Genomic DNA, 18134 nt, shown 5'->3' on the forward strand with positions numbered 1-18134 from the left:
AATATAGATGTTTCTTTTTAAAGAGTTATATAACAGTTATATATATATATATATAACTTATATATATATAAAACTTTCTTTAAAAAGAAACATACTTATATATTGATATTATATATTATATATGTTTTCATAATGAATAACAATAAACATGTTTATTATGTTATATAAATATATAAAATCAAGTGTGTTGCATAACCAAGTATAGGTACAATCAGTTAATGGACCAATTAACAGAAAATAAAGAAAAAAAAATTTCGGCAATAAAATTAACTTCCAAATATGCTAAGAACAGTCTAAATAATAGGCAAACTATTATTTTAAAGCCCCATATTACAGTGGTCAAAACTGTATATGCAAGTGTTCTTGTTAATCAAACTTTAAAATGCTAGTATCTTAACTTTGTTTTTGTTAAGATATATTAAATTTAAAATAAGCTATATTGAGTGTTAAAGTAGTATACATAACAGGTTTATGAGTTACTGAATTTATTTAATACTTTGAATATTTGACACTAAAATTTTGAAGATATTTAGTAATGCGGATATTTCAAACCTCTGCAAATTTTGATAACTTTTTACTAAATTATTTTATAGAATAATCATTTTTGTTCTACACAAAAGTGTAAAAACATTCAATATTTATATTAAAGTAAATACAGTCTCTTAAAATTTCCTGAAAACAAATGACAATTTCATGATTCCACACAGAAAGCATTGTATTTAGTCTTTGATTTATAGAAAAAGCAGCACCCTCCCCGTCTTAATATAAGAATGCAGTTTACCAGAATTTAGTATACATCACTAGAGGAAAGTTGAGACAGGACAGAAGGGATGACAGACCAACGTTAGGCATCAACCTTCTTCACATATCATCCACTCTGTGGAGTGTTATTCCCAGGCCACTTCCGTGGTTTGGTTACTAATTAATTCCACAGGACCCCATTGCTGGTCTGTCCTTTTACACTGTTCCCAAACTAGCCTGCTTGCTGGATGAATTCATCAGGAACACAGGTATGTATGTGTGCCTGGAGGAAGTGTGTGAGGTTACAGTCTGTTGCAGCTAATATTTTAACTTCATTGCTATTCCAGTGGACAGAGTGAGAAGAAGAGCCATGCAGGAAAATCATGTTACTGATGAAATAAATGCTGGATCAATTTGGAAAAATTCTTCACTAAGCAGTAGACGTGTTAATAAATCACAGGGTTGTCTGTGGTGCTGGGGCTTACAAAAGAGTTTCTTATGAGAAGCAGCAAGATGGGCCGCAAGCTAAGTGGAATTCTATATTCTTTCCCATAAAACCAAGTTGCACCTAAATAAGAGTTATTCTGACATAAGTCAAATATATATATATATATATATATATATATATATATATATATAAAATTGTGACTCTGGGAATCAAACCAAATGACAAATGCTAGGCAGGAGTACTGCCACTCAGCTAAAGACACACCAGCCTAGAACTAAATATATCTAGAAGATGAAAATTACATATAACTTAATACTGGTCTGCTGCATTTTTAAAAGACATACATGATCAATATTAAATGCTTTCCAAATTGACTGTATTAGTATTTTTCATGTTTTATAAAGAGAAATAGATATTTTAATATAAAATTGGTAATTAAGGTTATATTACATTACAAATGGACTTTAACAGCTTACTATATAAGATTTAAAGAGATACACGGCATATAAAAGTTAAAAATATATATATATAATTGTAATTCTTAAAAGATTTCACCAGAAATAACTGAGAAATACTCTAATAAATATACACAATACGACCCAAATACTGGTAAATAAAAGAGACTGGAATGTAAATCTAATAAATGGCATAAGAGTTCCTGTAGGAGACACTGTTAAAAATCTGCTTGTTTCCTGTATTTCAAATGACTGGAATCCTCAACTCATGTCATTACAAAATATAACCACTAGGTGGAGGTAAAGAACTTACAGTTGGTGATGTAGCTGCTGAGAGCAAAGGTAAAATTCCTCCACAGGCAATGATGATGTTGTCTACCATTTGGGAAATGAGGTGAATTGTGTTATGTACAAAAATAATGTTTTCATTGCTGTTGACAAAATCCATTACAGACTTTGTAGAATGGCTGAAACAGAAAAATACATTTATTTCCTTCATGTAAATGTAAGGGGTTTAGATACTTTATTCAGAATAAAAATTTTAAAATGAAAACAATTACAAAATAGAGAAGTGCTAGACAAATTTAAAATGGAATTATTAAAACAAAAACAACTCATAATTCAGGCATTTTGTCAAAAAATTATTCCTGCAGGATTTTGTGTCCATATTTAGAAAATACGCTATTCTTGTTCTTTCTTGGTTTGTTTAAGAATGGACATCAGTACTCCAAAGACTAAACTCACCACAAAAGTAGCCTGTGAAAATAATCCTCCATTTCACATTTCTGATTATTAACTAGCTTCTGAGACATCTGAGTGTCCACATGAATTTAACTAGAACTAGTTTGGTTGCATCTGCTTGTTCTGTGTTAGGACGCAAACCAGCTGAGAGCCCGCAGAGAGAAAGTTCCAGCTGTGGTTCTGAGCACATCTTTCACACCCATGAGGAAATGTGTGATGTGAAGCATCACTGAGGGAAAACTGGCAGAAGTCCAAGAATTATTGTGAATGAAAAGGGAGGCCACAGAAGAAGTTAGCAGCAGGATTTCCCGTAGAAAACATGCAATGAAGGTGCCAAAGAAATATACTGTTTTAGTGTGATTAGATGTTCTCCTCTAGCCTAAACGTAGTCTTTAAATTTGTATACACTTATATTTGAAACTTTCCTGAGCATCCATAAAGAAAGCAAAGACACACAGTTTGTTGTCTGAGGAAATGGGGCAAATCCCATTTTTCCCTCGTACATAGACTTTCATTTTTAATCATGCTATTTCTTTTCCTCAGTCATCTGAAGGCACACAGCACACACCAACATTAGCACGAGTCTATGCCTCGCTTGTGAAGAGAGATCAAACTTAAAGACTCCCTTGGCAAATACACTGTCAACTTCCACAACAGTCATGTCAGCTTCCCACAGATGAGTTGGCCTCACCAATTACTGGATTGTTAATCAGAATTGATCCACACAGCCTAGTCATTAGAATCATATTTCTTTTGGGGGGATGTTTTCCAAATGAATGTACAACCCTGATAGACAGTATGGAAGAAATTTCTTAAGGGGCTTCATTCAGTAGAAAAAAATGTTGATGAAAAGAAAAGGAAAAAATAGAAAAAGAAGAAGATGAAGAGGAAAGGGAAGGAGAGTCTGCCTTTTAACACAGATAACCTCAAGTCGCCGCCCTTATCCTAAAGAAAAACCAAGAGAAGTTGGGAAGTCAACTTCAGCCTGAGATGTGACCGAGTGGAACAAATCTCTGAAAATGAGGTATTTTTCCTGCTGACAGCCATCAACTTCCAAAATTTACACACTTGCACATGTGAATGATACATCTCCTGATTGAGAAATGTGAATCTGCTATTAGAAAACTGTATTGAAATTTAAAAACAGCAAACACTGAATTCAGATAGATTTAAACATCCACTAACTGCTTATACATACTGGTTCTAACAACATACATGTTAAAGGCTACTTTAAGATTTTATTTCAGTACTAAGTGTTATTTATTGTTGTTACTAAACAATAATATAGCTCATAGTATTGAGTTTAACAAGAAAATATGCAATTACAGAAGTATAAACAAAAGCTGGTCTTTAATCCTTGAATTGTGTAGAATGAGCAATGCTAGATTTTAAAATTCTGCTTTAACTGTCTAAGCTAAATTGTTACATACCTAGAGATGTGTGCTCCAAACATCATAAAAAGTATACTTTATATAAATATTTGTCTACCAGAAACTTAAATATTTAATTTTTAAAACAAATTTGTGAATTTTATTTGATGACAGAAATCATTCAATAAAAATATTCATTTTCTCATGCTGGGAAGCTGGCTCAATGATTAAGAGCACTTGTTATTTTTGTGGAGAATCCAAGTTCAATTCCCAGCACCCACATGCTGACTTACAACCATCTGTAACTCCAGTTCAGAATATCCAACACCCTCCTTTGACCTTAGCAGGTACCAGGCCATGCACATTGTAGGCAGACACAGATACAAAGCAAAACAAACACACATGCAAAATAAAAATAAAAAAATTCAATTTCTCAAATGAAGGTGATCAAAATATAGAAAAGAAATAGTTGTACCTTCTCCACACATGAACATCTGTCTCTAACGCAAACAACAGGTCAGTGAGAAGCCGCTGGTGCATTGGAGACCACTTAAACTCCGGAATCCGGAACATGGTAGTCCGGGGGCCAGGGCTGAACTGACGCCGCTGTTCCTCAGTCATTGGCATTCCCCGAAATCCTAAGTCAACTCGGAGATCTCGGTCTTGTTGGGTAACAGACCGTCCCTGAACAGCCTATACAAACAGAAGGTAAACTTTTGTGGAGCACAAAAGAGATGTGAGATTCAAAAACCAGCGTGCATAACAAAGTGAGTAGGAGCCTTACATGTGACTTTAGTAGGTGAGTGCATTTCAAACACCTGCACAGAAATCCTTTAGATTCATCTAAAGTCTGCTATTGGGGCTTCTGCTTTGATACTGCAGAATCTAAGCAAGGTCATCAAAAGACAGCACTAAAGTTCTCACTTAAAACCAGATCCTCTTCCCTAATCACAGATCTTCACACTAGTATAAGATGACCTTTGTGGAACTTAGTATGCATGAATAGGGGCAATGGATACACACCATCAATTAATTATAACTAAAAATACTCGGTAAAGAAATATCACTGGAGGGACTGAAATTAACTTCAAAGTGCATTTCATTCACAATACTTCAATAAAAAAACAAACACACTGTATGATGTAAGAAAAGAAGCCAGAAAAATGCCTGTGCATTCTCAATGAAAAATAGGCAAACCTAGTGGTTATTTATGCCTAGTAAGCAATGATCTGGTTTTTTTTTTTATTTGAAATCTCACCTTGTTCAATATCCTCTCTCCCTGCCAATTATCACTATAGTACAACTGCCACCAAAATGGAAATTGGCAGTTAAACAAAAAAAATAAACACACCTTTCCCACATATAGAATATACACTCCAGTATTCTTACTAGAGTACAAAGACAAGAGTAAGACATGGTTAATTCTTTCCAATATAGGTGGGATGGAAACATAAACTTACCTTCAATGAAATGAAGAGCCAGGAGGAAAGTCCATAGGGTTTTAACGGAATTCAAATCCTTAAATGTCATTATAATCTCATCAATTTCTAACCATAAATATTGATTTAGTCAAAAAATTAAGTAGTCACAAGTGTGTCTCACAAGACATAGTGTTTTTTTTTGTTGTTGTTGTTTTGTTTTAGCTGTACTACAAACTGTCCAAAACCACAGCACTAACCACCAGGCCTAAGCAGCTTCCTTTTTAAAAGTAACAAATTCTATTGCTGTGTTTGTAAAGAAAGTTCTCATTGCTCCTAACTCCACATATTCTCAGCTATGTTACCTACCTCCCAAGGGTGTGGTTGAGGACTGAATCTGAAAACATCTACAGTGTCTGGAGCACAGTAGGCATCGACAGATAACAGTCCTTTCCCTATTGTTCATGCATCTGTTCAAGCTGGCTGCAAGTCCTTTTTCTATAATCCCCAGAACAGGGCTGGCCTGGAGTACAAGGTTAGAATGAAGAGCTCAAGTACAAAGGTATAAATGTAGACACAAACTGTAAGAATGGGCAGAAGACCCTAGCAGTCATATTTTAATCTACTACAGTGTCTTATATGACAGAAGAGTCGGAGACCCAAAGAGGCTGAGCAAAATTAAGAGAAATGTGGCAGAATTGGTAGTATAAGTCAGATCACTTGAATTTTATATGTATATGCCATAGCATGCCGTTCTGTAAGTTATAAATTACATGAATTTAAGTGTAGTGTCATTCTAGGAAACCACTTTGCACCTAACAACTCAATGCCTATCTGATTCTTTTGTTTACTTCTAGAAATCACATGGGATGGCTTACTTGTGTTGTAGTAGTAGTCTGGATTTTTCGGATTTCCTTTCCTGATTCTTTGCCATCATCAGATCGCTCAGTGTCTGAAATTATACTTCCCGCATCAATATTTGGTACAATTTTGCTATTGGAAGACTCTGTTTCCAGAGTTGTAGCAGTCATTTCAGCATAGTCTAATCCCTTAACTGATGATGCTAAGTCTCTTTCAGAGACACTGCTCACTCCATCTGAAGTCGTATGGATTCTGAAGTCTTTCTCTTCTATTATGCTTGATGTGCAAGTTAAATCTACACTTGCAGTCATGTGAGCAAGCAATCCAAGATCATCACTGACACCAAGATGTACTTGGGTGTCTTGAATATTCGGGATGATATGATTGCTAGAAAGTTCTGGAAGCAGTTTTTCTTCCTGTTTCGGTATTTTATCAAAGAGGAAGGATGTGCTAGTATTAGGAAGCTCCTCCTTCTCATCCGCTAGTGTAATCAATGGACCATTGTCCTTCTCTTCATTTTTTTTAATGATACCCACACTTCCATGCACATTGTTCTGGAGTTTCTCAACAGCAGCACTGTATACATTATCCAACAAGGACTCCACTTCCACGAGGGCACCATTCTCTCCACCCACCAATGTCTCCGGTGATAAATCCATATCATCAAGTTTTACTTCTGTTGCTTCCACTTTCTCTGCTTTTATATCAACTAGCAGATCATGCACTTCCACATGCACTCCACTGCTAGGTCTATCTGAACTTCCAAGAATATCATCTGACACTTTGGTTGACATGAGCAAGTCTCTTGTATCTGTGCTAACTGGGTAGTCTGTCTCACTCTCGGGGCTCTGGCTTTGGGAAAGGTCTTCTATCTCCCGGATTTCCATTCCTCCTTTTGCTCCGGTTGTCTGTGATGAAAGACCAGAGATAGTGCTCACATTTCCTTTCTTTCCCTTCTTAATGTTCTCCTCCTCTTGTCGTTGGTATTCCTCGTACATTTTGGCCAGATATTCTTTGTGTGCTTCATAAGTAACCTAGGAAATAAGTAAAGAAAAAACTGAGGTATCTTGTATATTCCAAGAGAAAGATGGAATTAAGAGAAATAAAATTCAGTAATAATAGCAAAATGGTACAAGTACTTTAAGATTTAGTTTTATTAAATAAATGGTTTTATTACATGATTGGGAACAATGATGAAATACAGCAATACATTATTTCCTGACTTGTCTCTAATCACATAGGTAGCTGCAATATTAAGGTTCCTTTATGCAGGTTAAGTATTCCTATATTAACCAACATCATATGATACCTAACTTGTGAACACTGTTTAGGCTTAATGACTTGGCAGGTCATAATATCTAATATCACAAATACTATCACTATGCCAGCTTTCACGTGGCTACTGTATTATTTTCACCCATCACAACCACTACTGAAAGTACCTCACATGGACCTGTAAACAGACATTTCTAAGGCACTACATCATTTTTATATGTGGACAGGTGACTAAATCAGAAACATCAGTATATGATCTGTGCATGGGCTTGCAATGTCTTTTTTTTTGTTACATTAAAACTTACTAAAGCAATGACAAATGCAAGGTGTGCATATGCAAAATGTATGACTACAATAGGTAATATAAATTTTTCTAATGTTAAAAAATCTTTTCTTATAGGTACACAAATTTAATTTATATTAATCTGTGGACTAACAGGGTTCTTGGTTGACCTTTCTTTAAAGATATGAAACCTATTTCCTACAAAAGAAACTTCCCAATCATGGGGGCTGGCAACTTGTTACTCAAAGGCCACATCAGTTTGTCATCTATTTTGATAAGTAAAAGTTTCTTATAATACCACCATGTTAACGGATGTACTTGTTCTCTGTGTCTGCTTTCACACTAAACAGATGAGTTGAGCGGCTTCATCAGAGGCAGGCCAGAAAGCCTAAAACATGTATTATCTGGTCTCTAAAATAATTTTTCCAATTCTTATTAAAAATAACTATATGAGCTTTCTAAACCACAAACCTTAATTTCAACATAACTCGATTAGCAGCCTAATTTTGGATGTCCATGTTTCTTCTGGGTGCTACTGGTTGAGGAAATCACAACTTTGAATTACTAATGTGTGTATAAATTTACTACTCTCCTTACCAAAGACAAATGACACTTAAAATTTAATAAGGATAGAATCTTAGAATAATTAAAAAAATATTAAAAGATACTATATAGTGGTGTGAATAAATATGGTCCCCATATTTTTGAATGCTTAGTCACCAGGGAATGGCATTATTTGAGAAGGATAAGAAGGATCAGGAGGTGTGTCCTTGTTGAAGGAAGTATGTCACTGGGGGTGGGCCTTGAGGTTTCAAAAGCCCCCATTAGGCCCAGTACCTACTGTCTGTGGATCAGAATGTAGCTCTCAGCTACTTCTCCAGCACCATGCCTGCCTGTCTGCTACCATGCTTCCTGCAATGATGATAATGGACTTAACTCTGAAACTGTAAGCAAGCCCCAAAATAAATGTTTTCTTTTATAAGGATTACCTAGGTCATGGTGTCTCTCTTCACAGCAATAGAACACTGACTACAACACTACAATTAAAAATATTAAAAGTGCATGCCTTTAGTCCCAACACCTGGGAGGCAGAAGCATTGAGACCTTTGTGAATTTGAGCTCAGTTTGGTCTATATAGCAAGTTCCCAGGCCAGCCAAAATTACATAGTAAGACTGTCTCAAAAAAAAAAAAAAAATATATATATATATATATATATATTTGAAATATATATATTAAGAAAAAACTACATATGTGTACACACACACACACACACACACACACACACACGTGGAAGGTAGGTACATTCACAAGGCATTGACACTGACATGTCTTCCTCAATCACTTTTGGCACCTCATTTTTTGAGACAGCATTTCTTACTGAACTGGGATGCATGGTTTTGGCTAGAGTGAATGGTTGGCCAAAGAACCCTTGGGATTTACCTCTCGTGCTCTCCAGCACTGGAGTGGAAGTGTGTGCAGCCATGCCTAGCCTGTTATGTGGATGAAGGGGATCCAAATTCAGGTCCTGAGGCTTGTATAGAAAGTACTTTATCCACTTAGCTAAGTCCCACTTGTTATTTATTTATTATTTACAAGTATTTATTATTCACTTGAGAATGAAATCTGATTACTTTAAAAGCATCTATAGAAGTACATTTCAGCTACTATTTCATGAAATATGCTTGTAAGAATTGAGTATGTTTGGCTAAAAAAAAAACTAGTTCAGCCCCAAGTTCTCACATCTGTAACAAACATATATAGTGAAATTCCAAATTAAGGGGACACTGAGATGGCCATCAGGGAAAAGTGCTTGCCACCAAGCCTGACGACCTGAGTTCAATTCCTGAACCCAGAAAGGTAGAAGGAGAGAACCGGCTTCCACCATCCCGAATTCAAGTGGGCGCCCACAAATGCACTTTATCTTTTAAGTGTTATTAAAACTAAATTTCTAAATTACAAACTTTATGTTTGAACTAAATGATCTTGAAACCACCTTCAAGCTCTGGAGTCTCACCAAGGGGCAGAAAAAGCACAAAGTCAAAACAAGGATAAAGGAATGGGCATAGCTGAGAATGGCCACCAGGTGGCACCAGATGAGAGTTTATAGCCATTGCTGAAACTTCAATGACAGAACAAGCTGGGTCCCTGTTACCTTGGAATGGGCTATTGAGAGTGTGTCCACCCAGACTCTCCAGCCTCCCCATTCATATTTTATTGCATGATACAAAAGAATCCGGAAGATGTTGTAGACCATCTCAGTAATCTTCTGTTCCTCAGAACTTTTTGGATTGATATAGCCAAGAGAAAACATCCAATCCTGCCACACTGAACACTGCAGTAAGCATCTAAGTAGGAAAAAGAGCTCATTAAAAATATCAAAATTACAATTTACTACTGTGAAATGTAGATAAAATAAAATAATAAAAATATAATCTGAGTACAAAATTATTCTATGTATTCTGTAACTTCCATCAATTTCTTTCTTTCTTAGAAAATTTGAATATTAATCAAAATCACTTCCTACTCTTGGTCAGAGTTCTCACCACCTTTAGCAATCACAATGCACTCAATTTGCTTTATAGGCACCCCAATCCAGCTTCACTACCTGGGCACCACAATGCTTCACATACAATACATAAAACTTGATAGAAGCTTAGGAAATGACCACAGACAAGTTCACGGACTCAGACTGCACAACATGTCTGAGCTTTAAATGCATAACAACAATTGGTGACATGATGGAAAAAACAGTGAACACAGGCAAACCAACACAGTGAGTATTAAATGCACTGTTGGTGAGAAAAATGTATCGGGGACAGTTGACTACATTCTAAGTACAATTCTGTATATTTGCATATGCATACATATATTTAATTAAATATACTAGGACAACCAAATAAAAGCATATAAAATTGGGAAAAGCATGCTTTTTCAAATGATTAAGAGTATTTAACAAAATATATGAATTTTTTATTTTAAAATGATTGAAAATCAAGCACAGAAAAAATATTAAGCTAGAATAAAATCCAGACTGTTTACCTTCTGTTTTCACGGCTGTTACTGAAAAGCTTAATCATGTCAGATAAAAACAACCGACGAACTTCCATCAATTCTGCACTTGGTGTCGAGTTTTTTAACAAAGTTGCCACCACCTTAAGAATCACTATAAACAACCAAAATCTGAATTAAAATGTAAACGGGTAAGTAAGATATATCACATTCAGTAATTTTCAACTAAATGCTTAGCTCTGGCAATGGAGTTGTAACTGTTAAAAAATGCGGACACCGGAAGGACCACAAGCTCTGATTTAGTCCCATACATAATCACATAACCACCATGGAATAGTAAAGAGTGGCATCTGCTCACTTGGGTTCTGAATTTTCACTGTAGAGTCTGGCTCCGGGTGTGGTTTATGGACAACTTGAGTACACACTTGCTCTGTTAAGATCTGAAAGATGAAAAATTTGAACTTCATTTAGAGAAAAAAAATTAAAACTGCCAAATATAGCTATATAAGAAAAGAATCTCTAAAAGATTTAGAATAATTTCAAGTCAAAAGAAATATCTCTCCCAAAGGAGCTTTCTAATAAATGACATATATCCCTAAACTCTAAAATCTATATACCTCAAATTTTACTTACTTTGGATAAAGACAAAAGCCAGACACTGTATCTATAGAAGGAAAGAATAATTAGCTAATATAAATTTGTTCTGTTTGAAATACGCTTTCAGTATTCACTTTTAATACAGCCCTTTTTTGAATTATAAACACTGATGTTTGGTATCATGTTAATAAAAAAATCAGCGAATGTTAACAAAATTATGCCTCATACAGAAATCTACAATTTATATTTCTATTTTTGACTACAATGGAGGTTTAAAACCCTCAAGAATAATTTTGCACATCTTGGTTATGTTCCCATGGTTAGCACCAGAAGCTGACACACATCAGTAGTCATTAAGTAACAGAATGAATAACTGAGTCATATATAAATAATGAATGTGTGTGGTTGCTCATGTATTCTAGGCTTTAATCATTCCTGTCTCTATTCTTACATCTATCTACCTACCTGTCTGTCTATATACATATACTTCAGTAGAGATGCATTTCACTAAACACGGCATTTCCTATCAATGACAATTTTCTACTTACAGCTAACATGTTAAACTCTGAATAACCTTAAAAAAAACAGTTCAACACAGTATCAATACAAAAAATCATGGCAAAAACATCAGTGTTAATTTTGAAATCAGTTATGCAGAGCTCTTAGGTAAAAGTTAGACTAGAAAGAGCAAGTTAGGATACAGGGGTGATAGCTTCTGAGAAGAGAACCATGACATTCAGAAGGGAAGCACTTTTCTTTCATTTTTATCAGAGTACAAAGAGGACAGGAAATTTACATAGATAAATGAGGGATATATCTGAAAAATGTATTGACTTGAAATAAGACATTGGTCTATTAGTACTTAAGTGATAAATACTGGATAGAATTACCCATACTTTTGTTTAAAAATAAACAGTGTTAAACTAAAGTGTCAGAATGCTTTCTGAATAGCGTACTCTAAGCATGAATTTCTACATGGAGCTGACACATGAGATAAAAATCTATTTGAATAATACATATCAAAGAACAGTGGCTGGTATATACCTAAAAGGAGTTTCCAAACCAACTTTCCTCAAAATCCAGATAATTCTTGTTATAAAGATGATACTCAAAATAACTGCATACTTGCAGGTGAAACATCAGACCATGTTCCCTTATGATAGAATCTTCCAACCCTTCTTAACCAAGAGAGAATAAGTCACACTGTACAAGAAACACAATCTGGCTCAAGGCACCACTGATTTTCCTATTGTCTTTTTAAAGCTCTGCTCTGTCATGTGACACTGGAGACAGTAATGGTAGTGCTTATCCATAAACCTGCTACAAAGATTACAGTGTACCTGTGTGAAAGCACTCTCATGACTACAGCATGTTCAAATATGAAAGATTTATACAAGTTATACAAATATATTTAGGAACTGACTTCAGCATGTATTTGTTAAGTACCAGTTACGTGCCCACACACTACTTAATGTTTGGAGGTGGAAAACAGTTGTTAAGTGGAGCTACATTTCTACCATCAATTTACTTAATTAATGTTCTGGAAACAGGTACAAATGCATGGGAAACTGTCATTAAGAACCTATGTGAGATTTTAAAAGAGGGAAGGAAATAATGTGTATAAAATGGAGAGAAATGAATATAGGTATAAACCTTTTAATGGCAGTTTAAGACTCAAAGTGGTCCCTGAAGATTCTACTGACTTTTACGAGGGATATACAGAAGTTAAGCCCTTACCCTAAACTAAAACAAAATAAGATGAAGAAGTCTGCATGTACTTCTTAAAAAGGGAAAGTTGAATAATTCAAAAACAGAATTGGTAGCTGATAAGAGTCTACAAATCAAGCAATCTGAGGAATGACTAACAACAGTGAGCATGATAAACTCAGAAGCAGTAAAACAGAGACCAAGATGTTTCATTGTTACCCACTCCTATGTCTGCACATGGAAGCAGGTGAGAAAAGATGGCATAAAATAGCAAAACAGAATGCTGCAAATTTGAAGGGTCAGCAAACCAAGGCCTGGGACCATATGCAGCCAAACTTTCCTGTAACGCAGTATTATTGGAATATAGCCCATTTGAGTCATATCACCATGGCTCCTTCTGAGAATCATATAACCAACAAAGCCTAAATATATTTACTGTTTCATTATCTGAAACAACTACTCTTACTTCCTATAAGTCAATAATACTGTAATAAAAAGATACATTAGTTAAGAGATTATTAAATATTGGAAAGGGCTAAAGGCTATGTATAAGATGATACGCTGTAAGAGTTAGAAGTGTGATTGAGAATCTTTATACTTATTTTGAGCAGTAATGGAGGCACATTTTATTTTGTATGTTTATAATGAATGCATGTTAGCTCTCTTCAAATATCATAAGTAAAACACACTGTTTAATAAAGACAGCAGAGAGGAGCTACATTTCTCTGTTGCAGAAGTGTCAAGGTCAGCAAACACTAGTTAGGATGATATGGGTGATATTCCTATGACACATACTTGACAGGGTCACAACGTTGCAGTCATTCATGGCTATACTTGCACATGTTTAGATTCCCAGACTTTATTTATGGATACTGAACACAATTAAACTATCTCACTTGAGAACTGTGCAAAACCTGGAAGGGAACCAAATATGGTCCACAGTTTACATGAAAAAGGGAGTTGGAATTTGCCCTATATTATTTTGAAATCTACAAAAATATATATAATGATGATATATATTTTATATGTTCCAAAAGTTGCTTTTCTGAGTTTAATAATGTTGATGAATATTTTGACATAACTATAACTCCCATGTAAGAGACACAAGACCTTGCTGTCTATCCCTATAACAAAGAATCCACAATTCACTGTCTCTTAAAATTATGAGTTAAGAAATAATGTTCTTCTAATCAGAAATGACAGGTGCACACTATTATTTTTTAAAAAATAAAGTAAGATTTGGTAAGTCAAGTGCTGTGGATATGTTCTGTATGCTGTGAATGTGGTACTCTGATTGGTTGATAAATAAAATGCTGATTGGCCAGTAGCCAGGCAGGAAGTATAGGCAGGACAATTAGAAAAGAGAATTCTGGGAACAGGAAGGCTGAGGTCAGGAGATGCTGCCAGCTGCCACTGCCGACATGAGAAGAAAGATGTAAAGTACCAGTAAGCCACAAGCCATGTGGTAACTTATAGATTAACAGAAATGGGTTAATTTAAGATATAACAACTAGATAGCAAGAAGCTTGCCACAGCCATACAGTTTATAAGTAATATAAGTCTCTGTGTGTTTACTTGGGTCTGAGTGGCTGCAGGCCCCGGCAGGACTGGAGAAATCTCCAGCAACAGGCAAGTGTCATGTGAATCACTGTTGAGTTACTGCACTACCATGATTTCTAAAGAATCAGGCTGTAGTACAAAGTAAGGAGGGGATGACAAAAATTGCTGCAGGGAATGTCAAAACCAATCAGCATCAAGCCAATAAAACTATACATGGACCATGAAATTTGCATCTCATATAAGATTTCCATATAGCATATTAGTCTGTTTTTTATTATTTCCAACCCTTAAGAAGATAAAAAATATCCTTCACTTGTATATGTTTGCCAACACACTACAGAAGCAAGGGAAACTCACTGAAGACAAAATGAAGAAAGTAGAATTCAAATGAATATACAGGAACAGACCTGACATTTTACTGGCGTTTGTAAGGCAGCGTAAGTGCAGGTTACTTTGTGTGGTGGTTTGAATGAGAATGGCTTCTGTGCCTAATATATTTTCATGTTTACTCCCTCAGCTGGTGAACTGTTTGGAAAGATTAAGAGGTGTGGCCTTAATAGAGTATGTGTGACCTTGTTAGAGGAGATATGTCACTAGAGGTGGGCACTGAGGCTTCAAAAGACCACCAGTCAGTGGATTGCCTTGAAGACCCCAAGATGTAGAGATGCCAGAGCTGTGTGATACCTGCTGAGGAAAGCTGATAACAGGGAATAGAACCAGTCCAACAGAAAGAAGTGTGTTGCCGTCAACAAAGCTGAATACAGTTAGAGATCTAAAGAGCATTTTGACATCAGACATGGAGATGCAGAGTTTGGAGTTTGCCCAGCTTGTTTTCAGTCTTCCTTTGGTCCAATATTTCCTCACTATGCTCTCTTCCCTATGTTTTGGAATGATAATGTATATTCTGTGCCATTATATGTTGGAAGTCTGTCTTGTGGAATATAATTTTAACTAGGTAAAGATATTACATTTGTTTATGCTGCAGAATATTACTTTGACAGTGTAAAGGTGTGTGACATTTGTTTATGCTGCATTTGTTTAATTATGAAAAGATGTGTTGCTATTTCACATTGCCTGCCTAAGGCACCTGACTGGTCTAAGAAAAAGCTGAATGGGGCCGGGTGGTGGTGGTGCATGCCTTTAATCCCAGCACTTGAGAGGCAGAGGAAGGTGAATCTCTGAGTTCAAGGACAGCTTGGTCTACAATGTGAGTTCCAGGACAGGCACCAAAACCTAACAGAGAAACCCTGTCTTGAAAAAACAAAAAAGCTGAATGGCAATAGTTAGGAAGAGAAAGGATAGGCAGATCTGGAGAGCAGAGAAAATAAATAGGAAGAGGAATCCGGAGAGAAAAGAACGACAGGAGAGAATGAGGGAGAAAGAAAGGCAGACATCCTAGGTGTGTCAGCCAGGTAGCCTTCAGCCAGCTAGACACAGATATATTGAAAGAAAGGTAAAAAGTCTTGAGGCAAAATGTAGATAAAGTGAAACAGATTAAAATAAGAGCTAAGCTAAGGCCCAGCAGTCAAAACTAATAAGTCTCTCTGTTATGATTTAGGAACTGGTTGGTGGTCCAAAAGAAAAAGCCTGTTACAAGTATGTGATTTGCTTTTTGATTTTAATTTCACAGGGGATTACACTCAAGAGATTGCCATGAGTCTCAGAAGAGACTTTGTACTTTGAAACAACTTTGAGACTGTTACAGACTATGGGGACTGTTGAAGTTGGACTGAGTACATTTTTGCATTATGATATGGCTACAAACTTTTGAGGAGCAGGGAATGGAATGTAGTGGTTTGAAAGAAAATGACCCCCAAAGGGAGTGGCACTTTTAAAGAAGTGTGGCTTTGTTGGAGTAGATTTGGCCTTGTTGGAGGAAGTGTGTCACTGTGGGGATGGGCTTTATGAGTTCTCCTACGTTCAAGATACTTCCCAGTCTGACAGTCTATTCCCCATTTCTGTCTGATCAAGATGTAACCAGCACCATGTCTGCCTGTATGCCACCATGCTACCTGCCATGATAATGGTCTGAACCTCTGAAACTTTAAGGGAGCCACCTCAATCAAATACTTCCTTTTATAAGAGTTGCTTTGGCTATGGTGTCTCTTCACACCACTATAACAGTGACTAAGACACTTTGTAAGAAGGGTTAAGAGGGGGATTCTATATGGAAATGGTGAGATTTTAACACAATTCAGGACATCACTTTTACAAATAATTCTTACCTACACTCCATCTCAGTGTCAACTCTATCTTAAGGTGGGTAGTTACTGCATATTAGAAATGGAGGAGAGTACTGGATATGGATGTAGAACTAATATTCACAATATATGTGAATACTATCTGTGTGGTTAGAATATGAAGCAAATCAGCAAACCTATACTCAAAGAAAAGTCCTAGAACAACACAGGACATGTGGAAGTGTTTGTAAAAGAATGAAAATATAAGCTATGAATTTGTCTTAGTTAGGGTTTCTATTGTTGTGACAAAAAATCATGACCAAAAGCAACTTGGGGAAAAAAAAAAAGGTTTGTTTCAGCTTACAACTCTCAGGTCACACTCCATCTCTGAAGGAAGTCAGGGCAGGGACTCAAGGCAAGAACTGAAGTAGAGGCCATGGAAAAACATTGTTTACTGGCTTGCTACACATGGTATGCTTAGCCTGCTATTTTTTTTTTAATACAACCTAGGACTATCTGCTGAGAGGTGGCACTGCCCCAGTGGGCTAGACCCTTCCACATCAATCACTAATCAAGTGTCTTCCTACAGGCCAATCTTATGCATTTTCTCAAATCAGACCCTTTTCCCAGATATGTCTAGTAGACAAAAACTAACTAGCACAGCATTAAGCCTCATCTTAGTGATTGGAATGTTCTATCTATCACACACAAAGAGGTTTCTAGCATACATACACACTAAGAACTCTTGTCATAGCTTCTTTCTTTCTTTCTTTCTTTCTTTCTTTCTTTCTTTCTTTCTTTTTTCTTTTCTTTCTTTCTTTCTTTCTTTCTTTCTTCTTCCTTCTTCCTTCTTCTTCTTCCTTCCTTCCTTCCTTCCTTCCTTCCTTTCTTTCTTTTTTTCTTTTTTTTACTTTACCTCATAAAGTGTGTTGTATGTGGTGACAGTTACAGTGTTTGTATGCAGCATCAGTCTTTCTCCAAGAAGAGTGAAGAGACTGTGGGTATGCATAATTTCAACTTTTCGCCTGGAAAGAATGGAGGTAAACATTTACAAACAAATGCAGAATCATACAATTATTTTATCAACCTTCCTCTATAAAAAGCAGCAACAGTTCATAACACAGCTAGTTATCTGCTAATAGCCTACAACTTTATTTAAATAGTTCTCAAGGAAAACCTCCATACTATTAAAATATGAGATTTTTCAAATTACATAACCATATATGATGATTGGCAGTTATTATTTCCAGATTCTAGTAATTATCTAGGTTTTTATAATTTAACCCTAATCCACAGAATACATCATTCCAAGTCTCTAATATATTCTGTAGCAAATCTTAACATCAAAACAATCTAAATGATGGTAAAAGTGAACATGTACCCTTGATATTGGAGTCAAAGAGAAAATAATCCTCCATTTCATCAGTGCTTAATTCTACAGTTGCCCACAGATTAACCACTGCTCTGTTTACTTCCACTGATCTCAAT

At 35.8% G+C, this 18134-nt stretch overlaps 1 protein-coding gene across 8 annotated transcripts in view; it reads right to left on the reverse strand.

Annotated features, from left to right (window-relative positions):
* Positions 1 to 18134, reverse strand: part of Nbea (neurobeachin) — a 544486-nt gene that overhangs the window by 385088 nt on the left and 141264 nt on the right. For all 8 annotated transcript variants that reach the window (XM_028882144.2, XM_037206608.1, XM_028882142.2 and 5 more), the window contains 7 exons: positions 17563 to 17671; positions 10961 to 11042; positions 10633 to 10756; positions 9746 to 9938; positions 6052 to 7068; positions 4231 to 4448; positions 1958 to 2111 (listed from right to left, as the gene is read on the reverse strand). In XM_028882144.2, the coding sequence (XP_028737977.1) occupies positions 1958 to 2111; positions 4231 to 4448; positions 6052 to 7068; positions 9746 to 9938; positions 10633 to 10756; positions 10961 to 11042; positions 17563 to 17671 (1897 nt within the window). The remainder of the gene's footprint in view (positions 1 to 1957; positions 2112 to 4230; positions 4449 to 6051; positions 7069 to 9745; positions 9939 to 10632; positions 10757 to 10960; positions 11043 to 17562; positions 17672 to 18134) is intronic.

This window comes from Peromyscus leucopus, chromosome 6 (assembly GCF_004664715.2).
Source record: "Peromyscus leucopus breed LL Stock chromosome 6, UCI_PerLeu_2.1, whole genome shotgun sequence".
Taxonomy (NCBI): domain Eukaryota; kingdom Metazoa; phylum Chordata; class Mammalia; order Rodentia; family Cricetidae; genus Peromyscus; species Peromyscus leucopus.